The sequence below is a fragment of the Phalacrocorax carbo genome, chromosome 1, assembly GCF_963921805.1.
Source record: "Phalacrocorax carbo chromosome 1, bPhaCar2.1, whole genome shotgun sequence".
Lineage (NCBI taxonomy): Eukaryota > Metazoa > Chordata > Aves > Suliformes > Phalacrocoracidae > Phalacrocorax > Phalacrocorax carbo.
The window spans coordinates 16,875,712-16,902,525 of record NC_087513.1 but is presented as its reverse complement, the minus strand read 5'-3'; the positions used below and the strand labels follow the sequence as shown (position 1 = coordinate 16,902,525).

At 39.1% G+C, this 26,814-nt stretch overlaps 1 protein-coding gene across 1 annotated transcript in view; it reads right to left on the bottom strand.

Moving 5' to 3' along the window:
- SLC2A13 (solute carrier family 2 member 13) overlaps positions 1 to 26,814 on the bottom strand; it is a 164,182-nt gene that overhangs the window by 16,827 nt on the left and 120,541 nt on the right. Inside the window, exons 6-7 of the mRNA XM_064445363.1 lie at positions 22,582 to 22,702; positions 9,727 to 9,852 (exon numbers count right to left, since the gene is read on the bottom strand). Of these exons, the coding sequence (XP_064301433.1) occupies positions 9,727 to 9,852; positions 22,582 to 22,702 (247 nt within the window). The remainder of the gene's footprint in view (positions 1 to 9,726; positions 9,853 to 22,581; positions 22,703 to 26,814) is intronic.

Genomic DNA, 26,814 nt, shown 5'->3' with positions numbered 1-26,814 from the left:
ATAAAGTTTATGTTTTAATAGTTCTACAATAACCTCTGCCCAACTTAACCTTCCATCTGAAGTACTGAACTGTTACATTCCATTTCTGTAACAGCAGTTTAGACACAAATACTACATTTTAACTATTGCCAGCAACTGTCTTTCTGCCATTACAGCTGAAATCTATCCAGACTAAAAATTTGAGATCTTGTGTTCATAATTTTAAACAGAGGACGGAAGTGTATTTTTTAAAAGGACCTTCTACCTGATTCCAGTAGGTGGCAATAGCTCTGCCCTAAAAAGCTCAGAGAACCTGGTGCTTCAGAAGGGGAATGAAGCACCACATCCCTGCCCACACACACTGTACTGGGGAGGCTCTGAATTAAATCAACCAACAGAGCTATCCAGAGAATGGTTCTTCTACTGTCAGCCCTAAAATTCACTGGAAATCATCAACGTTGTAACTGAAAATGGGCCCCAAGGAGATTTAAATAATACTCTAAGACCACTTATAACAAGATAATTATTTCACGCCTGATTTGTGAGAGTGAGCACTTAACATAGAGTGTTGCTCTGCTTCAATTTGTGCATGTGGGTGCAAAACTTACACCAAATTTAAGGATTTTTGTAAAATACAGAAATGATAACCGGTTACGCTATCTCTTGTTTATGACATTTATAAACATCGTGTACCAAAGCCTTCATTTTCACTTGAAACTCAAAGTTTGGGATCTAGCAGTAGAAGAACTCAGCAGAAATCAAAGTAATCATCTATTTTCCATGGCCTCTGACAACTAAAAAGAACTTTACATAAATAAGTGCTTTTTAACAATAGTTCTTTTGCCAAGAAAATATGCTAAATGGGAACATACATAATCTGAATCACAGGTCTGAAGAACTAAATAATCATGCAGAGCCTCAAACTCATCTCTCATTACCATCCCTGCAAAGCTAATGTGACAGCTGTGGAAAGCTACAGACAAAAAGGAAGCCTATACATCCTACAGGCACAAAGAAATGCCTGAAGTGCTGCTGCTCAGAAGTACAGCCTGCCATCTGACAGACTGCCCATTTCCTAGCCTATACTAACCGATGATCTGAGTTAAAATAAGGTCACGACTTTAAATCAAATGAATCAATAATTCCAACTCATCTTGTGCCAGTGAAGGATTGATGTTACTGCCTCCATTCTTGAGGAAATGAACCACACATGCAGGCAGCACGTACAATAATTTATATGAATTAAACTCATCAAACATATTGAATTATTCAACAGTCCTAATGCAGAAATGTGTTAATTTATTTTCCCTGAAAAAGAAAAAAACTCCAAAAACTTCATCCTTTTGAGAAGGGAAGAGATCGCAATTTTACTATATCAGATGATGTGATTATTGAAGAGTTACTTATTATGGAATAAAGGTGTTTAAGATTGGATTAGGGGCGCTGCTATGGGTGCAAGCTGCTGTACGGAGGTCTGAGTTTGACCCTGCTGAATGTTCTTGATCAAGAAAAACCCCAACCACATGCATCTTTTAAAAATACTTTCCACTTGCAAAATGGAGAAAATTTCAACTTAGTAAATTCATTTCAGAGTGTAAAAACCTAAAGGAATCTGCTGAGACAATTTTCACTGAGGAGTTTTATTAAAATCTGCACTTCAGAGTCAACTGAACAAATGTGAAAAACAACTATCAGAAATATTCCCCTCTCAGAAAAAATATCCACATGCTCCCAAATATGAGTCAGTTCCTCTTGCTTTGGCCCCAAGGCAGAAGGGGAAATCCCCAGCTCTCTTCCAGCAGTAGCTGCCTGCACGCTCATGCCCTCTGGTGAAGCTTCCTCCTCTGCCCCTCGCTCCGATTCCCTTGGCCGAGGAGGATGCCGGGGCCATACTCTGCCCCTGCTGCGACACTGCCCTGGAAGAACCCCCCTGGTAAGGCATGGATGTCTTTCAATCTTTCCCTAAAAAGATGAGCAGCTGATGAAGCTAATTAGCAGCAGGCTCCTGTGGGCAATAAGAGACACTCTTCTCCAGTGTACATGTCGTAAGAGAGGGAGAAGAAAGCTGCAGGAATTATCCACATAATCTAAGCACGCTGACAAGAGACTGCCAATTCTCTCATATATGTTGGCATTTTTTCCCTTTGCTTTCCTATCTATTGCCTTTCTCAACTAACAGCAAACCTGCTTTTAAAACAGGAAACAAGATTTACTCTAGTCCCATCGCAGCTGACCACAGAATGACTGAAATGAGCAGAAAGGCTCTTCCTTCAACAGGATGTAAATTCAAATTTCAGCATCTTCTTCCCTGGATCACTTTTAAATGATGAAGAGCACAAACTCAGACAGTTTCTATTTAAATAACTGTAACACAATATTTCCTGACACAAACCACCCCTCCTTTTCCTTTTCCCTTTCCCCTTTCCTTTCCCATTTTAGCTCAAGGGACACTTTTGCTTTTCTATTCCAGTTACCGCAGTGCTATAGCATCTGAAGCAGTTGTTACAACAACTAACCCAAATAGCTGTCAGTGTCTGCCTCTTCATTGTTCTGTACCAGAACACCTTTTAAATAGTTACTTAGAGTAAGATCTCAAAGCAGTGTTTGGCAGCAAAGTGCAATACAAACGACCTGGTAGAGAACACCACAAACGATGTTTCAAACCAACCAGGCCTGCTTTAAAATCCTATTTTGTGCTGGGTGTCTCCAATAAGTAAATTTTGTCTTCAGCGTATAAACTAAATGTTTCCAGAGTCAAAATACATTCGCTTCATAACAGGACTGACTAGGAGTATATTTTGTCCTTCCTTTCAGGCATCCAGACTTCACCATTGGAGCAGATATAATGAGTTAGAGCTATTAACAGTAATTCCTAAGCAATTACCCTAAAGGAATGTAAATAGTTTCAGTTTAGATTATAATGTTGGTCTGCTCATTATTTTAGACCTAAATTGCAAACACAATATACAAAGGACCTTAATTGGTCAAGCATTAGATTCAGTCAAAAAGAAAATAATACAAAATGGCTTTTCTCCCCCTTGAAAATGAATATGAAGAGACTGTATCTTCTGTTAATGTTACAACAAAATTCCATCCTCAGTTTGAATTATTTAAGTACATATATAGATTTTACAGTATTCTTAAATGCTTAAAGAGATCTTATCATGGTTATCAGGCCCACCATGAAATAATGTCCTTTTAAAAGAACTTAAAAACCTGGTGCCTCAAAGATTTGGGCAGGAAGAGTGGCTGAAAGAATCAGAACATTAAAATAGAAATTATTTTGCTACCTACTCCTGCATCACCAAGAGCACAGGCTTCACCTATAAGGACACAATATTTTGCATCTCTTTACCCTTCTGTTCTTCCTATTTGCTCTTACCAGTTAGTAGAGATGGCATTAAAATATGCATACAAGATTTATTAAGTTCCTCTTCCACCTCTCCAGCTCTCCAGAATCACACCAATCTGTGCAGCCATTAGACCATGATTACGCCGCCTAATATCCTCCTCCCAGAAAAGACCTTGTGCCTTAGGTTTGAGGCTGACGAAGACTGTGATCAGCTCCAGGTCTTTTTTTTCATTTCTGCTTTCACACACCTCACTAACATGTATTAGATATCATTATGCTGAAGTACGTACTCCTAATCAAGCAGGACAAACAGCATTGCGTACTGTCACCCGGCTACTCCAGGTTTCCACACTTACTGGCAATGGTGAAGATAATCAGACCTGAATTATATTTGAATCTGCGTGTATTTTAGTTTTATTTCCTAAATGACCCTGGAGGGGGAAAGGGGGATTCTATGTTCTGGTTTCTACTGAAGTAATGAATATTTCAATCTAGTAAATTTTTAGCAGAAATATTTTTTCCTAAGACTATTGGTTATAATATCAGCTCTTCCGAGTGCTGCCAATATACATGCAGATGTAAATATTCTGTAGATACTGCTACCTTCCTGAATCATTTACTCCCTCTACTACCTTCCTACTTTGCAAATGTAAGAACTATAATCCTATGTATAATATTAATCTATCAATCTGAAGACCTAGTAAAAGAAATAGTGGTTTCTCCTCTAACTGCTGCTGAATTTAGCAGCACTTTTCAATGCAGGCCCTTGTAGAAAGATTCCAAATCAACACTTCAGCAATAAAATCTTCTACCGATAGCTCCTGCATGACAAAACAAGCAATGTTTACCCGGGGACAGAAGAGTACTTCATTCCTGGAAGGCTGCTGTGGTGCTAGCCTTTCTGTGGTAACAGGAAAGGTCTGTATACCCGTTCCCCATGACATACTGAAAATAGATTCTCAGTCTTTAAATGTGTGAATACATACATACATTTTTTTTAGCATTAGAAAAGCAGTCACAGCAACTTTTACAAATGTGCTTGTCACATTGAAAAAGCATCTTTATAAGACAGTGACTAGCAAAACAAGTGTAATGAACTTATTTATGTCTGTCTGTATTTACAAGAAGCAAAAGGAACTTGACATTTCTAGAAAATTCTAATGTTGCTACAAAGAAAAAGTATTCTCATCTTTTTAGCAGTCTCATCTGCTATGCATTAGACAACAGGCAGCACTGTATGAATGTAAAGCTCCCCAGAATACTCCCGAGGCTGTGACAGACACCGGCATGTCCCCCGTTGGACGTAAACCAGGCTGTTGTCTGAGAACCCAGCTAATGAACTCTTACCTTTTTTTTTTTTTTTTAATCACTGGAATCTAGTTAGCATCCAGGCTCAAATGCCGAGGTCGTTAGGCACATTCTTGCCGTGGAAACTCTCCTGAAGCTGGGAACCAGGGTTTGACTGCCTGCCTGACCTGCTTCTTCACATTGCCTGCGTAATTTAAACCCAGTTTTCAGGCACGCAGTGATACATAACAGCATTATCGAGCATCTGTAAACAAGCCATTAATTTGACATCGAAGGAAGGAGCTCCAGAGACCACTGGACAGAGGAAAATGAAGAGCTTCCCAAATGCAGAGCTTTTTTTGCACTCGCCTTTGCAATGAATGCCCTTAGAGAGGGGAATGCTTCTTTATATTGACAAATGCAGAATTCTCCATGAAGCATTAAACTCCTGCAGCAGGCAGATGTGCTTCTAATGAAGTTAATAAAAATGGCTGAAGAAAGCAAATCATTCAGCTTTTCTCCCTTTATAGATTTCTGTTCCCAATCGTCCTCCTCCAGGGAGCGTGGAGACCTGCCAGCTAATTTTGTGGACAGGATGGCTTCTAGGCTTGCCTCTGATCTGAGATGATGTTATTATTTCTTCATAACTGTTTACAGTATAAAGTCAACATCTTTCTCTCCAGAGGGAGATTGCTTAGAGTCACTCATGAGAGCCTTTTAGCTCACAGTGGTGGGCCTGCTGTGGTCTTGACAACATACTCATGTCAAGGTTAATGTCATGTCAAGGCACTATTAGTAGCTCCTTTCCTTGTGTGGTTATTCTTTCAACTTTAAGAATATTAATGCAATTTAAAGTTATTTCTCAAGCATTCTTGGATGGCCTTTATTGTTATTGCAATTACACAGACAGAAGTTTCAAGGTTTCTTAGAGTTCTGTGGGAGTAATTGCACTTGTGGGGAAAAACTAGATTTCAGTTTGTGCTCTAAAAGCAGAGATCTGAAAGCAATAGCCTCCACATTCAGTCCTGGCTGAGACACGGACACTGCCCAAGACCTCTGTTGTGTCACCTGAGCTTCACATTGGAACTTTCCCATTGCACCCCCATCTGTAAAAGTGAGATAATGCTTTTCATCAACTTCGTGGAGATTTTATAATTTGATGTCGAAGAGAACAGAACTGCAAGCCTTTCTGTGCTACTGCTAAATGCAAAACTTCTGTAAATCCTGGAGAAGAGAGTCCCAACACAGAACCCTCAGACCACACTGAGAGAGAAGACACAGCTCTTCTTCTTTTTCTACAACGTGAATAATTTAAGAATATTCTTGCTCACTGTCTTGAAACCATACTTTATATGCTCCTGGGCAGAGCTGGAGGCAGCAACATTTGCATGTCCACAGTTGTTTTGTTAAATGGCTTGATAATACCAAGGGCAGCAAAGCACCTGACTGTGCTGGTGCCCTGGGCAAGACACTTCTCTCTGTGTTATTCCAATACCAGAGTCAGGCTTATGTAACTGGTTAAATAAATAAAAAAGTAGACCTATATTCTTTGTCTCACATTTATGATTTTACAAGTGTACCTGTCACGCACTACCCATGCTGCTTCAAGGCTTGACTTGGACTTCGTCAGATTTATTCTTACATGGTCTCCCTCCCCCAGGGCCACTGCTGGCCAGAGAGTTCCCTATATTCAAAAGAACCAAAATGCTATATATTCTTCTTGAAAAACATCCGGACACTCTAATTGTCTCCCTAGGTTTCTATGACAACCACAGCAACATAAACAGCCTTGCTGGCAGCCACAGGAGGCTGAAGCCTCTGCTCTCTTCCCTCCCTTCCCAGAACTTCTCAGTTTAGAGCATACTGTAACTTAATAAATACGATTAACAATAAACATAGAGGTGGCCTCTAGTACACCAGGCTGGCACTAGGGAAACTTCCTGCAAATAAAAACACATTACAGTGCTTTATTATAACAGTCAAAACATTGCCTGTTACATCAGTGTTATGGAGGTACCCTGGGATCAACTGCGAAGAACAGTGGAAAACTATAAATATATAAACAGGAGGGTCTTCTATGTCAGCTTGCGTGGTTGCAGAGAAGCTTTAAAAAATATGACAAGGCCTTCTCTGTTAGTGCCTCTAAGCACCTCTCACCTTGCTGGTAGGTTACACATCAGGAATAGATAAGCCCCTGAGAGAACGTCAGGATGGTTGGGGTAAAGACAGCTGCAGAGCTATGTGGCTGTGCACACGTCATGTGATGCGACTGTAGGCACCTCTCCGTGGCTGCAGCTCCCAGCTTTCCAGCAGGAAAATCATAAACGAAATGTGATTGCAGGAGCAGTGAAATGCTCTGCACAGCACCGGCAATCTGAGCCCAGCAGAAGCCGCTTCTCTGAACCTCCTGCATCGAGCAAAGTAGTCAAGAGCTGTTGCTTTTGCTAATACCCAGGCAACTGAGGTCCAATGTATCCCAGACAAATAGCTCAGGTCTTCCTTCTCTCCTGGGCAAAATTAATAGCAAAATAAATTTTCCATATGAGGCCAGTGAAACTCTGGAGGTTTTAAGCCATTTAAACCCATTCAGCCAATGCTGGATGGCCTGAAGCCATCAGGATACCAAGAGCTATAAAGAGGCTGCATGTGAAATTATGGTTATCAGCTGTACATAGATCACAAAATCATCTTTCAAATTATTAAAACAGTTTCTGATCGTAAAAATGCCATGTATTTTTAAAATAACTGCCACTGAACGTCTAGCTTGTGACAAAGCAGCTTTGTGCAATGAAGGGATGCAATTTCAAGCATCAGCACAGACGTAATTTCTTCACCAGTGCTGATAGTTTGTCTTACGCACTTGTTCTCCCTATGCTGCCAGAAAGATACAGACAACTCCTGCTGCTCTGAGACACAACTGGGGATGTCAACACTCTGTTTCACTGCAGCTATCTTCTTGCTCGGTGGGACCGACTGCTATAAAGCATGCTCAGGATTTGAGGAAGCAGAGTTGGGGGTGGTACGTAATGTGAACCCTTGGAAGCCATTACCTATGGGGATTGCCTCTGGACCAGTATGCAGAAATATAAGTAACTGAGGAGGAGGAGGAGGTTGCTTGCCTGTTCCACAGCGCTTGGAAGGCACAGAAGGTGCCACCTGACATTTCACAGCTTTAAGGACCAGTTTTTAGAAAACTGCCTGATTATACAGACCAGATGGAGACAAGATTAAAAATTAATGAAATAAATGAAATAATAATGAAATTAATGAAATAAACACTAGCAATAGGGATGTATGTACAATCTTTGGAAAAAGAAATGTAGAATTTAATTGGTTTTTTCTCTTAAGGCAGAACTTTCACTCTAATAACTATCAATATAACATTACAATGGTTCAGTTTTCGCTTGAAAGATTTTGAAAAGGGTCCTTATACTATGGAATTATTGTACAATACGAAAATACTGTATTTTGCAATATGCAAAGGAAATATTTCTCCTTTCCTACCTAATTTGCTCCAATAGGCTGTACAACAAGGAAGGTTACGTGAGAGTAAATATGGAAGGATTAGTGATGCCCACATTCACTACATGTTGTACAATAACACTGCCTAATAAATGAAATCTGATTTTATCTATCAACTATTCGTAACTAGTTTGTTTCCATTTATATCTTCCTGCATGTTAGCATGATTTTGCTAACTGCAGATGTGCTACTTAGAACTACACCATAGGTGAGATGCACGTTGACTTGGCATACAAAGACAGATCTGTTAATTTACAAATATGAGAGTCCAAGTGCTGGAAAGCATACCAGGATATTAGGTAACATGCAAAATATGCTGTATAATGTGCCATTGAAAACAGTCACAGAAAAAGCAAGAGGGATGAGCTTTTGTAGTTTTCACAGTTATTTATTAATAAAAAGCAATAGCCCCAGAATGATCACAGTGCTTTTAAATTAGTTCTACAAAGGATATAAGTTGCCCTATTCTACTAGGCATAACATTCTAGTAGTACTGAAGTCAAAAGGAGGGCAATTTTAGAGTCATTTTATAGTAATGATTTTACAATTAGTAAATATTTTCATACCTTCTAACCTTTGTCCATGACTCACTGCCACTAAGGCACTTGGTTTTAACTTCTGAGAAATACTCATGAAAGTTAACAAAAACCCAAAACCAAACAAAAAACCCCCACCAAAACCAAAAAAGCAGCCCAAACCACCACACGAACCTCTGCATATTTCCCAAGTATGCTTATGGCATGTGGGTGGCACAGTTGAATTATGGTGAGGATGTTTTATCAGCAGTAATTACACATTTTATCAGCAGTAATTATATAATTGCCTTGTGGCACTGAACCATTCTAAGCTGTAATCCGAGCCCTAATCATTATTAAAGTATTGATAAAGCTTTTACAGGACGGTGTTCCAACTCATAAAGTCATTTCTGAAGAACAGTCAATACTTCAGAAAACCTGAAGGTTGCTGTGAATTTCACAGGGAATCTTTGTGCTGCTTAAGAAAAAGAGGTGTGATGTATTGTGTAGTTGCATCGGGACTTTTCTATGAAAGGACACATTTTTATACCTTAAGTGCAACATATGGCATGATGCTGCTTTTAAGCAGAGGAACACAGAAATCTGTGGCCACAAACCGTACTTTTGACAATTCGAACCTTTAATATTTTCAGAATTTTAGACCATTCAGCTGAGCAACCGGTGTTTCTTTAGTAGGCCAACATTAAAAGTGTGGTTTAATTAAAGAATTAAAAAAGAAAATTAATTCAGAGGACTTGAAGTGTGTACCTAGGAAATATGCCCCTCAGATGAATAAAGACATCAGGGAAAAGTAATTTCCCTAATGCTTGTGTACTTTTGCCATACTTTCTAAGCGGCAGACTACACCAGACTGGCTGCACCCATCAGGGTCAAGGCTTTCTTTATAACAGTTGTTAGAAAGTAATTGCCCATTTTTGACAATGCAAAGTTATTTTTTTCTTCCAGAACATCCCAAGAGTAACATTTCATGTAAAAGCAAAATTGTTCTCAGTAGCATAAAATACACCATCAGCAGAGCAGAAGACCAGAAAATATTGAAAACTGACTTACCTGCCCCACGCTGCTTTAATTGTAGAATCTTTATCAACAGGAATGCATGAGGACTCAACAACACTTGATTTATTCAATTTGTAGCAGAGACCACAGTCTGGATCTAACATACATCCATTACAATAACTGAAAGAGAAAGAAATAAATACTTAAGCAACACTTTATTCATTTGTACATGTCAAAACCAATAGCATCTCCTAGTCAATCTTGGGATGCACATAGTCAACTTGTCAGTGTTGGAGACAAGATAACAGAAACTGCCCAAAAACTAATACAGATTGCTTTTATCTTCTTCTGTACCACGTTCTGGTACAGTTGCATATCTCCTAGTGACATCCGATCAGACTGTAGGAGAACTCACTCATGGAATGAATTTTAATTAAAAAAAGACAGATTGGGATTGAAAAGAAAAGATCATACATCACACCTAATAACCAAACTAGGATTTGGGCACATACAGGTGTGGGCGTCAGTCCGAGATCACGACACCATGTGTCTCCACATGGGGACATGGCACGTGAGTTCCCACTGTATTCGATGGATGGACTCAATATGTCAATGGAGCCTATTCACATAAAGGCACCTAGTGCCCAGAAATAACCCGCCTGCCCTTCACCTGCCGCTGCAGAGTGGGCAGCACTCTTGCAGATCATTCCCATGCATCACACTTCCCAGCTCCATACAGGAATCTCTGATTTCCTTGGTAGACTCAAAGAGCAAGAGATGCTTACATTTAGGCAAAATTTCCTCCATGCAATCTTGCAAGCTATCCGAGTGACTAGACAGTGAAACTGTTCTCTGGACTATTCTGGTTGCACTGAGTACATCCCCGCTGACTACAGGGAGCCTAGACACCAAGCTCCCTACAGACACCTCACTTAGGTGTGAGTCTGGAACCTGCCTCTGAGAACAGAGTGGATTTGGGCACGTGAGCTATGAAGGCATTCCAAAACCCTTCATGCAGAGCAAGTTACTTGCAAGCTTCTGGCACAAGCTCCCCCAGATCTTGCAAACGCTCAAGATTATTGCTGCTGTGGTTAAACTACCCAGCCGTTTATCTTCCCCAGAAGCCATCTCAGATGCAGAGATATATCCTCATCAGTGAAGCCTCTGATATATTCTAAAGGGTAACTTTAGGAGTTAAAAATAGGAGAATGAAAAACCATAAAACATGGAGTAAGCCTGGAAATTAGAAATTAAAATTAAACTTTGAAATGTAACATCTGGAAATGTAGAATTAAGGTGACCAAAATAGCTTCGACATATAACCCTGTAACAACAAAACCAAGGAAATAATCCTTTCTCAGTATGTATCTTTATCATAACAATGACTTAGTGAATGAAGAAATAATCTGCTTAAACTACTATACTGTTACAAGAAAAAAGTAAAAGTAACTGTATAACAAAGTCCCAAGAAACTAAATCATAAAGCAGGTTATATGGATTTAAAATGTCTGAAAGTACATGTTTAAAATCTAGTTATTTAAACTTTTCTTACTATGATGTTTCCAAAAGAGTTATAATAAGGTCAATTCATATTGGTAGCTGGCAAAAAGAGGGCTGGGAAAGTGTTAGAAACAATGAATTTATTTCCATTTTTCTACTTCTCCCAATTTCAGAAATTTGTGCTCTTTGTTATCATGTGCTTTCTAAATTATCAAATTAGTGCGGAATTTCCATGTTGTCTACTTATTAGAAAATAAATCTACTTTTAAGCAGACCTTCCTCTTGCTTAACTGATAGGTCAAATTTAGGTTTGAACAGGTTGGGTTTTTTTTTTTACATTAGGAAAGCTGCATTAAACCAGCTCTTTAGACAGAGGTATAAACCACAGAAAACATTTTTACAATGGAGATGAAACAAAACGTTCAGGTAGAAGTCAATCATCTAACTGTAGTAAACATTGCTTCTCTTGCAAAGATAAATGAGAAAATTATATCTCTACAATTATCAATTATGAAAGGAAAGGACGATTCCAATATTACATTAGCAAGACTTAGTTATGTTTTGTTAATCAATATTAGGACAGCAATGGGCAGCAACCAATGCAGCTGACAGGAACCGCAGACTGTAGATGAATAAAAACATTTTCATAAATCACAAGTGTGTTTCAGTATATAGTAATAATATTAAAAATTAACTAAAAATTATAGCATCTTCTAGTGAAAAGAATCCTATGATATCAAACAGGATGCTGATATATGATTTTCAAATTGTAGACCATCTTCCACTCAAATTATGCTGTACATCAAAGTACCTTTCAACAAAATGAATTTCTAAAAAGACCCAGGGTACTAGCACATCCAGCACTGCAGCCTGGCACAGAAAGCAGACATTTCCAAATACTACACGCTATCAAGTGCAGCAGTGGATTTTCAAGTCAACTATATGCAAATTATATTCAATGTGAACACCATGTGCTAAATTTAACACATTACAGTGGTCTTTCTCTTCAGAAAATTTCAGGATTCAAGATTTCTGTATATTTATTCTTTTTAGGTTTTACTTTAAGCAAAAATATAGTCAAATACCCAACATCAGCCAGAACATCAGTAGGACACAGGAACGCAGAGGAATGACAATTAGACACGGCGATGAGTATCATCTTTATAGTGTAGCCAGCAGAGGACAGGACGAGGACTGGACGCTTCATCATTTCCCTCAGCGCCCTCAGAAAATCAGTGCACGAGACGAATGACAGAACTGAACTGAGCATTGTCTGTTCTGTCCTACGGGGCTCGCTCTACAGACAACTCCACATAACCTCAGATGGCATTGGGTATCAGTACCCAGTCAGTAGGGAAGCAGAAGGTATCTTATTTATTCCTCCCTGCCAATCCAGCAGTCCAGAAAAATCTTAAGAAATTTGACTGATTCCAGTATCCATCTACATGGCTGTTAGTTCAGCTGTTCCTCGGGCTTTATTGGGTATGCACAACTGTGTCTTCTAGTTGCCATTCAATGTAATAAAGGCTGCTGGATTTTGTGTCATGCCAAATGTCAGAGGTTATAGTTACTCATAACAGTTTAAATAATTTAAAATATTTTCCACAGTTTTTTCTGAAGCTTGTCTTTCAGATTGAAAAGTTAAATGACAAGTATTTATAAACCCTTTACCTTTCAGTTAGGATTTGCTGTCTTTAGCTATATAGGGAGTTCTTGCAGTCAGGCTTTGACTTCAGGTTTTAGAGACAAGACCAATTTATGTCTGAGGAAACCCAGAAATTCAATATACAAGACTTAAAGCCCTCTAAAATCTAACTCCCAGCAGACTTAGAGTAGGTGGTTGCTGTTCAGACCATCTAACATTCTTCTGTGCCCCATTTTCTCATGGATATAAATTTTTTATGTTGACTTTGATGAGTTAGATAGTCATCGCCTTTTCCAAGATTAAGATAAATGTTTTTTTTCCTCCAAAATTACAACATATACACATTACAACTCTTTCATAACACAGTAAAGAAATATGTATCAGTTAATAAAGACTAAGCATGAAATAAGCACGGAAGATTTTTTTTAAAAGCAGCAATTTAAAAACAACCCAAAAAATCATGTGCTGAGGCTGTTTCCTCTAAATTTCTCTCTCAAAAATGGAAATAAACTATATAATAGTTTCAGGTTTAAGTTTTTCTTCACTCAAGCCCCATTACTATTGGCTAAACGAAAATATTTAAACAATTTGAAGTTGAGCATGTATTCACATGCTTATTGTGATGAAAATAAATTAAGACACAAAATTATCTGGAAAAGAAATGCACAGTTTAATACTTATTGACATGTAACTATCTATTACAGATCTCCTTCCTGTCCTCAAACAGACCTTCTTACCAGCCCTACCCAGATATACCCAAATATACGTCAGAGTACAAATCTATAAAAATACTGTAGGAAAGAGGTGTCTCTTGGGAGAACTGATACAGATCAGTTATAGCCTTGAAAGCTCTGTACCTGAATACTCCAGGATGTCTCTGTTAAAAAGGAAATTTGCATCCAATTATAAATGGGAGATAGGTTTCCTGTACTTTATCATGAAATATTTATATCTGTGCTAAGGTTATGAGCCAGTGTCTTGGAAACAGGTTCCTCTGTGAAGAGCCAGTTGAACGTTCCTAGGCAGGCTGGTTCTCAGAGACTGACAGCTCATCAAGACTGAAATACCTGAGAGAGATTATTTGATTTTGATGAAACCAGGCAACATTACAGCAGAAAGGTTTTACAACGTGCCTAGTTCCCTCCCTGCTTACCAGCTGGGCTCCTAGGCAACCCAGCAAGAAGGCAAGCGTCTAGACTTCAGATGCTTCAGCCTATGTAGCAGAATAACAACTACTAGGAATGTGAGGCTCCAGAAGTCCAAAGACACACAGCTTCTTGGCAGCTCAGTGCCATGAAGTTTACAAAACAAAAGTCTCAGCAGCCTTGCCCCTCAGTTTATTGGGAACTGCCATGGCATGGGATTTCAGGGTTCCTGCCTCATTGTCAGACTGCATTTACTGACAAGCTGATGGACTGTTAGGAGACTAGATATCCTCAAACCTGCAATTCCCAACTCTAATTCTGCCAGCTCAGTCAAGACTTCCATGCTCTTATGTCCCCCTGTTCTGACCAAGTGGGAATATCTGACGTCTAGAAAGCCTGACGGCACTAACTTCAGGGTCCCTTGCTAGCAATTTCTTGCCAGCCTGAGTACCACCAGCTTTCAGGATACTCTGGTCTGGAGCAGCCTGCCCGATGAGGTTACAGGTTGATCGCAAAAGTCACAATTCCTTCCTCTTTCACAGAGAATTTAAACTATATAGAATTATTATTAATTGGCTACCTGTGCACATTTTTCTTGATACCAAAATCACTGGGTTTTTTCTTCTTAAAAGTGTAGTTTACTACCATCTAGTGCAGTCTCTAAAAAGACTGAATAAAGTGACCCTCCAGATGCCAGTACAAAAATTCACAATCGCTTCTTCCCCTGCTTTTTCCCAACTGCATAGAATACTCCATATTTATATTTGGTTTGTCATATTTTGTGCTTTAAATTTGTAAAACGACCTTGTAAGTAATGACTTTCCCACAATTCTCAGGAGTCTCTTAATTTGAGCTGCAAATTGTACCTTGCCACTTTTTGTTGAGTGATTTAGCAGTAAAAGACCTTTGCCTAGTGCCCTTGCTCTGCAAGCGCTGTTTTTTTGTCAGATTATTTTGTCCTTTTCAAGCTGAATCTCAATTTCTGAATTGTTCATTTAAAAACATTTAATGAATTTTCACTTTTGCTACATTTTAAGGAACTTTCAACTTTGCCTTCCATATTCTGTTATCCAATTATAAAACTATATTAATATGTTACTATTATGCAGCTACAGAAATACAAACTGAGCTTGATAATGTATTATGGACTGTCTAGTTCTTTTCCAGAACGTAACACCTGATTTCACAATATTCTACTACATGGGTAGCATGAACAGCCTCTCAGGGGATCAGAATGTCCACAAATACAGACATTTCTTGGGGATGGACTCTTTCTACCTGTTTTGGATTAATCAGTCTCACTGAGCACACGCTGCACCATCAGCCCTTGTAAGTGAAGTAGTTATGTGTGAAAATATGATATGCTCGCAACATGCAAGACATGTTGCTACTGCCCTGTCTTCAGAGAATAAATTCCATCATTGTGAGCTTGTTGAACCCGCTGCTTCAGCTCTGCATGATGCAAGTATTCATATTCCTGAACAAGGTTTCCCTCACAGAACTGTAGGAACAATTTTAAAAAAAAATCTCAGGCAGGAAAGGCTTGATGTAGGGACTGGAGGGTCTTGCAGTTTCTGCTGAGGATTAGCACATACCCCCCAAAGAGGATGTAAGCTGCAAATCACCACAGGCTGGAAAGGAACGTCACTTGGATTGTGCTGCTTTCTATTCTTTCCAGCTTGCTGTCTGCCATACTGGAGACATGATCCTAGGCCAGGTGCATCTTTCATCCTACCTGGCATGCCCTGTTTGCTCTCAGGATTGGTTATGCATACATTCCTCTACCTCCCTTAGCATGTGGTGTAGTTGCTTTCCAGATCCATATAGAAAAACAACAGACTGGAATCAAGCTTTCCCTGCTTCTGTGCTTGAATTCTCCTATCTACAGCCAGAGAATGCCTCTTCTTCTAGCCCCAAGTGAAAGAAGATGGCCAAGACAGCTGAGCTGAGTATCACTGGTCAGAGCATGCCTACCCAACTGGACTCAACAAGGGACACAAGCAACTGATGAATCCAAACAAGAAAAACAGCCCAGATATTTAACTCAACAAAAATATAAGGACTTTTGGACAAATACTGCCGTAGATTTATTAGCTCTGTTGACACATGAGGACATCGGTGCATTTAGCTTTCAGCCAGCTACACAATTAAAGAGCTTAGGGGTTTTTTGGTAAATGGCTGGCTTCGTTTTTTTACAGACTCATTTCTGTTAGGTACTAGTACCTTGTTTAAAACTGCCTGATGCTTGTGTCTGAGGTCTTGTGCTGTTTGCACATCAGGCATGAAATCAAGCACTTCATTATACTTCTGATGATTCCTGTGTTGCTTCAAAAAGCTAACCATTAAATTCTGATTAAATATCACTGGCCAAGAATATAGAGGATGCTTTAAGTAGTTAAAATGCATGGTAACTGCAAGATACCTCTTCAAGCTGTTGTATCTGGCACACAGAAAATACAATATTTAACAAAGAATGAGGAAAACCCACTCAGACTTCAAGAGCACTTTCCCGTGATAATAGGAGACCAAACAACAGGAGTTTCTTTGCTGTGGTCTACCGGCAGTCTGTTATGTAACACATGTATCCACTCAATGATGTCCATAAGAAAAAGCTACCATTCATAATCACAGTACTGTCATTTACCACGCATCTACTCCAACAGATCTAAATCACAGCTACATTCAAGTATGATCAACCCTTCCTCATCTTCAAATCAGGCTCTCACTCCATCTAGTCCATTAAGACTGTTCTTCACTGACTCCTTCCTAGGTAAGTTCCAGACCAGTACTGAATCCTTATCCTTGATATGCCAGCCACATATAAATACATTATATCTCTTCAAACTTTCCTTAAGCCCTCTCTTTCAGAGACTCACATGCCTCAACTAAGCAACTCAATTTATATAAACTCAGAACAACTGTTTTCAGCTTCTTGGTGTTTACTACCTCTGCTTTAGACCTGAAGACGACCCCGATGGCTCATCCATTCCTCCTACATATCATAGTCCTATAAAGGAAGCTACTTTCTACAAGGCTTGCTTTGCTTAAGTTCTAAGACGATCATGGCTACACCACTGCTACTATAAGCACCTTAACAGCAGACTGCTGAAATGCTGACACCACATGAAAAGTGTCCTGATGTACTCACACGTAGGTATCAATTCTCTCTTGCCTTCGATGATCTTTTTTTTTCCTGAGTTTACATAGCCCCCAGCACAACACCTTCCTGATTTATGCCTGGAACTGAGCAACACAGACAATAAATAACAGAAACAACTGACTGACATGTACCTTCATTTTGAGCATAACAACAGTCTCTGTAGAATACTTTGCTTTTAAAACTACTCTTCCAAAGAGACCCTACACAAACATACTATATTCCCAGCTTCTGGGCAGATCAGATACAAGCCTTGGTCAAACTTGATTAAAATCATCCGTGTGTGACTAAAACTCACAGACCATAGAAAATATAACACCATCGCTTTGGAAGATTTTACAAAATAACTGTTGGAATAATCTCCCCAGGGAAGTGGTTAACTTGGCCACATTGGACACGTTTAAGATTCAGCTGGGCAGGGCGCTGGGCCATCTTGTCTAGTCTGTGCTCCTCCTAGAAAGGTCGGACTAGATGATCCCTGAGCTCCCTTCCAACCTGGGATTCTGTGAAAATAATTCCCTAAGCATTGTTGCAGTTTTTGTTAAATGGCAAAGTCTGAGAAGTATTAGCAGAGATGTGAAGTGTTAATAGCTTGCTATATGAATATCACATTGTTCCCTCAGTAATGCAGAGTTTGATTCAAAGACAAAGTAAGTGGAAATGTTAACAATGGTGACAAGGTCTGCATTACACTCACAGACATTACAGTTCAGGTAACACTTTTCAGATATTCGTGTTTAAATTGATGAGAGGAGTTCTTCCTCATTCACATTAAAGATGCTTAGTATATGGAACTGGTGTATTCCTTCCTTCCCTTCTGATTTTTCAATTCAATTACAAGTTTTGATTGATAGGAGCAACATGCCAGCAGATGGAAAATTATTACCAAGTGATATATCCTTATATTATCATATTATCTCCTTAATAAATTTCAAGACTCTGTCGAGGTCATTTTGCAGTTCTACAACATAAACTGTCTATCTGAATTTTAATTACATTTCATAAGAGCTGGCAAAAGCATTCTCAAACATGTTTATCTCTTTACATACTCATAATTTTCTGACCTTGATAGCAGAAACACATTACTATATTTACTATTGCAATTCTCAGTTATCAGAATGAACAGTACTTCAGTCACTTTGCCATTAGAAACATAAAATGAGAATCATATTTTTAAAAAATTCTAGTTCTGTGATACAGTGACAGTATAAAAAATACTGATGTCTAGTTTGCAGATAAATTCCATTGTCAATGGATTAACAAAATGAAGTACAATAGCTAATATACTTACTATATGTATCCTAAGGCTATTAAATACAATAAAACCAGCTTCAGTTACTAGGTTAGCTGTGTTTTTCAGGACTGATCCCAATTATATACCTTTGCTGAATTCATAAAGAAAATATGTATTTCTGCCTATTAGCTGTCTTGTAAAATTGCTATGAAAGACTACCAAATATTGGTGCCTTCATCTCAGTGGTATGTGATTTGCACAGTGAGCTTAGGAACATTAACCACGTGAGAGTGACTAATTCAATGATGAACAACAGAGCCTTTGTGTGTTCAGCACAGCTGGCACTGGCTATATTATTTCAATCAAACTCTGAAGACCATCAGTTTGGGAAGGAACCTGAGAAAGTTCTTGTCCACAAGTATCACCTCCCTGGGATATGAGCCTCAGGGTTAACTTAAGCTTAACACAAAAGTTACCATTTTCATATAGCTGCCAAGGTGAAAAATATTGCTTAAGCAGAACAAGTTCTCATTACGTCTTCTAGAGCTGACCAAGTCTCAAGAAGTGCAGCAAGAGAGACAGAGACATGAATGAGAGAAAGAGACCAAGAATACAGGGCAACAGAACAGTAATTCTCCAGAAATGGGTGAATGTCCCAGAGAAAGGTAGAGTGGGATGGTCACACCTTTGATTCTTTAAAGATTGGGAAAAGGCAGTAGGGTAGCTAGTGCATATACCCTAACCATGACCTCCTTCCAGAACTAGGGAAGTCCCTAGTAAAAATGGGAACATGCTTATAGAGTTTTGAGTAGTCAGAATGATAATAGGGAAGGCTAGCTTATCTTTTAATTTTTAACATTACAAATTTTGGGGCGATGTTGTTTTGTACTCCTATATTTACCTGTGAGCTTCTCTGTGGCCTTGATAAGTAACAGCTCACAGCTCCTGAAGAGATTAAGATCAAAGAAGAGAAGTGGTCACACTGCAAACATCTACACAACCTTACATAGGTTGAGTGTGAAAATGGAGTTTGACTCAAGGATGGCACACAGACGAGCATTCATCTTGCCTTTCCTCGGTAAGACACCCACCCACTTCCATCTGTGAGGAGGCAAAGAGAATTTCCATGTTCACGGTGACCTGCTCAGTTTGCGTTATTTCCATGACATTTGTGAATGACGATTACATTCAATTTTTTTCACTGATTTACAGATCACTTTTTGGCCGTTGATCAACTATGATATCATATACCTCTACACCAAATGAAAATATTTTACTTGATATTTGCAGCCCATCTTACTGGTTTGTTTTCTGCAAGCACACACAGGTAACCTGAACCTCTCTCTGCACTGCACAGCTCTTTCAGAATGTAGCATTCATGGTGCTTTTTTGAATCAGGACAGTGACTGTGTTCTTTATCTGCTAGCCTGTTCTCTCTTGTTATCCTAGCAGCGGGAATTATCTGTGCAAAGGAATATGGATCTGAGGGAACAACAAACAGACTGCCATTAGGTTGCTTCATTTTACTTTGATTGGATATCTTATTTGTAACTGACTATGGTAACATTTGCTACCCTACATGGTGGCTATCTATACAGCTCCTTTATTGCCATTATTCTTGGAGTAGCACAGAAAATATGCAAGAATGGCATTATGCAGAGTAGATTTTTACTTCCAAGTGCTCAGGTTTGAGGACCCCTTTGACCCAGCTCCATAACTGCCATGGGGAATACCTTCAGAGCCAAAAGGGACAGAGAGGCAAGCCCCACAAAATACAGCCCAGCCTTCAGATTTCCTTTGGTTTCCAGTCCCAACCTCCTCTTCCTTCCAAGACCATGCATGTTGTGATGAAGTTCTTCTAACCCTAGTGGAATGGTGAAGAAAACATCTACTTTCTCATGACAAAAACATTTTTTTAAATTTCATTCAGCTTATTGATCATGTGCACAGAAAGCAGGCATACCCATATCTTGAACAGCCACTTTTCCAAGTCAAATATAATGTATGCTTGTATGTCATCCCCTGCAGAAATGATTTAAAGGAATAAATTAACATATCTTCTCTATATGTAGCTACAACAGCTTGGCAGAAAGGCATACTAAAACTAAGTTCCTCTGGAGACATCACTGGAGACAAAACATTTAAAATGTTTTTCTTCCCTTGATCCATGTCGAAAGCAAACAATGTTTCTTGCACTTACTGCTCCCTTTGCTGAAGACACCTGGAATTTTGAGGCTTTCTGGTACAGAGTCTGTGGCTGATAACCCCTCCCAAAATGGACACTATTATTAATGATGCTGAAGGAATATTCCTCCTCTGTCTCTAGCAAGGTCAGGGTTTGGTGATGTTTTGAAGCATGAAAATTGATATCCCAAATATAGTTTTAGATACACATGTGTGAAAGTTGTTATTAACCATACAAACGCCTATTTAATTTTAAACCTTTTAAATAGTGGGTGCTGTAGCCTAATTCTGTGATCTGTGGGCAACTGCATCCGTTTATTAGTTTCAACTCTCCTGGCTTTTCTGTCTCTTTATCAAGGTATACTATATGATTAAAATAGGAGCAACTAAAGCTTTCTCATATGTTACTCATTATTTCACATCCCCCTCTACATGCTCACATTTATCTGTAAATTAGGAGAGCTCCTCCTATTTCAAAATATTCCCAAATAAAAGTATTTCAATTCTTTTGTTGCTCTTTTCTCAACGCTTTGAATTTCTATCATATCTGCTTTTGCTCACTTCATGTCAGAAAGTATGACAGATTAAAATATTCCAACAATTCATGAAACAACATGCCTTTACTAGAACTACCTGCTTCAATTTTTCATGCTTTTTCCCCAGAAGTGCACACTGAGCAAGCTGCAGCGAGTCTAAATTTCCTTCCTGGCTAGCTGGGGTTAACTGGAAGAAGAAAATCCTGTCAAATAATTTTTCATTACTTCTTAAGGTGGACTAACCATATTTCTTCTACGCAGATTTTACACTGTTCCAGGTTATATAATCATCCAGCTTGATTAGATAACAAATAATGAGTTCTGCAAATGGTTCATCTGCGCTCTCCAGACATCCTTTCTAAATAGTTAACCTAAGTCCTGGGCAAATCTTTTGACATCCTGCTATTGATGTTATCTTATTCTGAAAGGAGAACGTTTGGAAGCTCTTCCCCTCTTTGCATCTTTTAACCAGATTGCTTGCCATTTGAAAAAGCTGTATAGGCACATCTCAAAAATTGCAAAGTATAATTGACCCTGCAGTAGAAAACAGGTAAAAGTACAGTTTCTGCCTGTACAGATCCTCATATGTGGTAGTATCTAATGTTGCAGTTATTAGCGTCTGTTTACACTCTTTTGAAGACGACCTGTCCCCTTCCCAGGGGTCTATAAACCTCAGAATCTTTCACCTAAGACATTGTGCTGGCATATGAAAAACCATGAACCATATTTCTAGCCAATATCACCAGGAAACTATAAGCATACCTCTCATTTCTTGATATTTATCTCTATTGCAAACACATGTAAAACAGATTTTAAGCATAAGTAAGAATTTCTTCAGCCATTTAACTAGTCTTCTCTCAACAGGGAATTTTCTACTCTGCCAGCTAAATGAATGTTACAGCACTCACACATGAATAAAAACCACAAAATAAAGAAAACTACATATTCCTAACACCCTAGAAGCAATGTTATTTCAAGCTATGATAGCATATAAAAGTGCATCTTCTACTCACTACAGAAAAAAAGATCAAAAAAATCACATTTGCTTTAATTGTTAATTAATCTGTACTTACCTGAAGACTATTTTTTCCACTCAAGAAGACAAAAGGCAAGACACACATTTCTTAAAGAGTTTACAGCTGTTATACATGAGAAATTTATAAGCAGACAAATAACAGAAAGCATATTTACAGATTACTTTTAAAATATTCCTAACTTCGTGTCCACTATAAATTTTAGCAGGTGTGATATAACAGAGGAGATCTCAAGCGTGGAGTTTGCTGCTTAATCACCTTATTTAGTCCAAGAAACTCCAAAAGATTATTCAGAGCATTTAAGCAAAGAGTCTAACTTTCTCTATTGAGGGAAGTTAGGATTTTAACTTTATGTATCTAGTTTAGTTCCCTGTACTAGACTTTGTGAATAATGATCTATTACACTAGGTGGTAAAACTCAATTAATTGGAAACAATCTTCAAGAAGACTGGATGAATGATCATGAAATCTCACCTGTATTTTGTGCAGGTAGAGTTTTGATGTGAAGGATCTGGTGGATTAAGTGTGATTCTTGGCGAGACCTGAGCGGATAGCAAAAATCCCGAAGCTAGGATAATGAGTGCTACAGCAGTACCTAAAAATACAGATAAAGAACAATGTGATACTTTTCTCCAGAGTACATGAAATAATTCTCTATTGAACTGAGCTACGCTTGGGAAAGCAAGGTGCCCCATTACTATGCATACAGCATTTGCTAAGGAGTTGTGATGAGAACCTAAGAAAAACCCTTTGCTACATCCACATCTTGAATTAGGTCGGATGTTAAAGTCAAGTGCATCAGGTTTAATGGCCAGATATTAGATTAACAGGTTGAGACTTTTATTTTTAATATGTGGAACTGAAGACTGCATGAATAAACGGATATATTCTTTTTGGTATTGAAAATAATGCTGTAAAGGTAAAATTTAACAGTGACTTTGAAATCACCATAGTTCTTCCCACTCTCACACCCAGACTTGCAGGCTTTCCTGTAAAATAGAAAATAACATCAGCTTTTTCATTGACTCTGATTCCCTTTGTGAAACAAGAGAAAATTGATTTTTCATAAAAACACCACCAAAAAGCCCTACCAGAATTTCTGATCTTGTTTCAAAGAGCACACATAAGTCAGCTAGAAAAAGCCCCCTTTCACCTATTTGCTCATATACCCCCAAGAAATTCCTTGTGCATAAGATGGGCGAAATGATGAGAGGGAAGATGACAAAAAAGATACATGCTGTGTGTAACAGGCTGTTACTAGAACATAACCCATGGTTCTCCTACCTTATTTCTCACACACACACACACAACATGCTATATCATTTTAATGAAAATTTATATACTTCACTACTCATGATACTACTGCAACTATCCCAAACTCAGACATCTTTACATCTTGCCACTCGATGAGGCATCAAGTTCTATGTTGTATAAAATACCCTGTATACCTACTTACATACTCACTATTTATGTGGCATGTTTTATTTGAGATACCACATATAACTTGTATAGCCTGATCTAAAAATATAAAACTAGTAATAATGTTATTTGTGAGTTAGTTACTAATGATCTAATAACATTATCCTTGCCATACAGAAACAGGCTGACAAACCACTGAAGCACATCCCAGTTGGAAGGCAGCATACACTTAGAAGTGTGCAGTGATATAGCTTATGGGTTGAGAGCAAATGAAGGATACAGCATTCAATTCCAAATACTCCTCATCATCCCTCTACTCTGTAAGTTAGAAGCATGTAAGTAATTTTCTCAGAAATGCATCTGCACGTACCTTTAGAAATGCCACTACATTAAAAACCTTAACATGTCACTGTGGTAATCTTTAAGAAATTACACGTTATCTGGTTTTTATTTGCGGGTTTTGCGTTTTTTGGTGGGCAGAGGCAGAGGGGATGTTTTGGCAGTTTCAGGCATGGGTTTGATGGTGCTTTTAAAGAGAAAAGCAAGAGTTTCCCAGTAGGCAAATCCACCAAGGGTGTGAAAAACTTTTTCTGAGATATAAATAATATCTTAAGTACCAAGATCTTTGTCATAAAATTATTCACGAATGTGTCTGTGCAGCAGCCATGGCTAATAGGTGTGAATACGCATGAACTCGAAAGGACTGGACCACACATTTACCTGAACTGAGGCAACTAAGACCTTGAACTCAAACACAAACTATATGTGGAGAAAGCACCTACCCACCATAAAATGTGATTTCAGTTTATACTTGGCTTTCTACTGCTATGGCTAGTAGGTACGCTAATAATACCAGTTTTCTGAGCAGGCTGGAAATCACAGAATGGTAGGGGTTTGAAGGGACCTCTAGAGATCATCTTGTCCAACCCCACTGCTTGAGCAGGAAGACCCAGAGCGGGGGGCACAGGAACGCGTCCAGGTGGGGTTTGAATGTCTCCAGGGAAGGGACCCCACAGCCTCCCTGGGCAGCCTGTGCCACTGCTCTGGCACCCGCACAGGAAAGATGTTTCTTCTCATGTTGAGCTGGAACTTCTTGTGTTCCAACTTGTGCCCATTTCCCCTTGTCCTGTCATTGGGCACCACTGAAAAGAGCCTAGTCCCATCATCCTGACACCTACCCTTTAGATATTTATAAGCATTGATAAGATCCCCTCTCAGTATTCTTTTCTCCAGGCTGAACAAACCCAGGTCTCTCAGCCTTTCCTCATAAGGGAGACGGCTTCAGTCCCCTGATCATGTTTGTAGCTCTCTGCTGGACTCTCTCCAGTAGTTCCCTGTCTTTCTTGAACTCTCCTTTTTATGCAGCCCAGGATACCATCGGCTGCCTTGGCCACAAGGGCACATTGCTGGCTCATGATCAACCTGCTGTCCACCAGCACTCCCAGGTCCTTCTCAGCGGAGCATGCTTCCAGTAGTTCAGCCCCCAACTTGTACTGGTACATGGGGTTGTTCCTCCCCAGGTGCAGGACCTTGCACTTGCTTTTGTTGATTTTCATCAAGTTCCCCTCAGCCCAGCTCTCCAGTCTGTCCAGGTTTCGTTGGATGGCAGCACAGCCTTCTGGTGCATCAGCCACTCCTCCCAGTTTTGTATCATCAGCAAACTTGCTGAGGTTACACTCTGTCCCTTTGCCCAGGTCACTGATGAATATGTTGAACAGGACTGGACCCAGCACAGACCCCTGGGAAACACCACTAGTTACAGGCCTCTAACAAGACTCTGCCCCATTGATCACGGCCCTTTGAGCTCTGTTGTTGAGCCAGTTCTCCATCCACCTCAGTGTCTTCTCATCTAATCCACACTTCCCAAGCTTACCTACGAGAATGTTACGGGAGACAGTGTCAAAAGCCTTGCTGAAGTCGAGGTAAACAACATCCACTGCTCTCCCTTCATCAACCCAGCCACTCACACCATCGTAGAAGGCTATCAGGTTGGTCAAGTATGATCTTCCCTTGGTGAATCCATGCTGACTACTTCTGATGACCTCCTTTTCCTCTGCATGACTGGAGACAACGTCCAGAATGAACTGTTCCATCACCTTTCTGGGGATGGAGGTGAGGCTGACTGGCCTACAGTTTCCTAGGTCCTCCTTCTCACCCTTTTTGAAGACCAGAGTGACATTGGCTACCCTGCAGTCCTTCTGCACCTCTCCTATTGCACTAGATTTACTGTACTTTCAAAATGCCACAATCCAGACAGCAAATATCTTTAGACAGGGCCTATAATCTTATTTATATTAATTCTAAATATGCTTTGTCTGTCTTTTTAAGTTAACCAAATACACTAACACTTCCAGTACCTCTGCAAATGTCTTATTTTTTTGGAAAGGTACTGAATATGTAAACTTAGCGAATGAAGCCTGTTACATATTTTCATTCTGTGGCAAGTTTGTCTATGATGAACAAAAACATACAATTACAGTACGTCATTAGCTGACATGAAAAATAAAGGAAGTATCCTGAAGGTATTTCAGGTCCTCTCTGTTACAAAAAGAGATACAAATTGTCCAATGCCCAAATACCACCATGCTTTCAAATTGACAGTTTCTGAAAGGGAAAAAGGAAAACACAAACAAAATGGATACTGTCCTTGTCAAAATTCCTGCATGCTTCCCAATTAACGGCTTTGAAGAAATAAATTAACTGAAGAAAAAGAACAAAAGAAAGATACAGAAATGATGCCAAGATATAAAAAGAATGTGAAACTAAGAAGAATCAGGAACTGTAGAGAAAACTAAAAAGGTGTGACTTATTGTCTTTTTTTTTTTTTTTGCGCATGAGTTTACTATAATTTTCCTAATGCTTCTGGATCTATCCAAAAGCCTCAATTTTTCAAAAGTTGCTAGTATTTGGAAGTTATAAAGACACATTAAATTAGATTTAAAATAGTTCTTTCACAAAGGTTTTCAAAAGCAGGAAAAGTTGTACAAGTTTACAAAATTAAAATACAGTATGTTGGCTTTTAATCAAAATATTAATGTTACTATCTCTCTCTACTGATTATTCTTGTAGGTTTTCAACTAACAACCATCAAATCAGTTAATCTTAAAAAAAACCCAACCCAACCCACACCCTTGCAGCAGCAAGCAAAGGTAGTTTGTCCTCATTCTATGTAATGGGAGACTGGGGCATACCTGGCTTCTCCACAGATCACTGAAGCAGCTAGTAATAACTCAGTGTGAAAGTCAATGTCCTTAGAAATGCCAACTAAAGCAGAGCAGTAAAATGTAA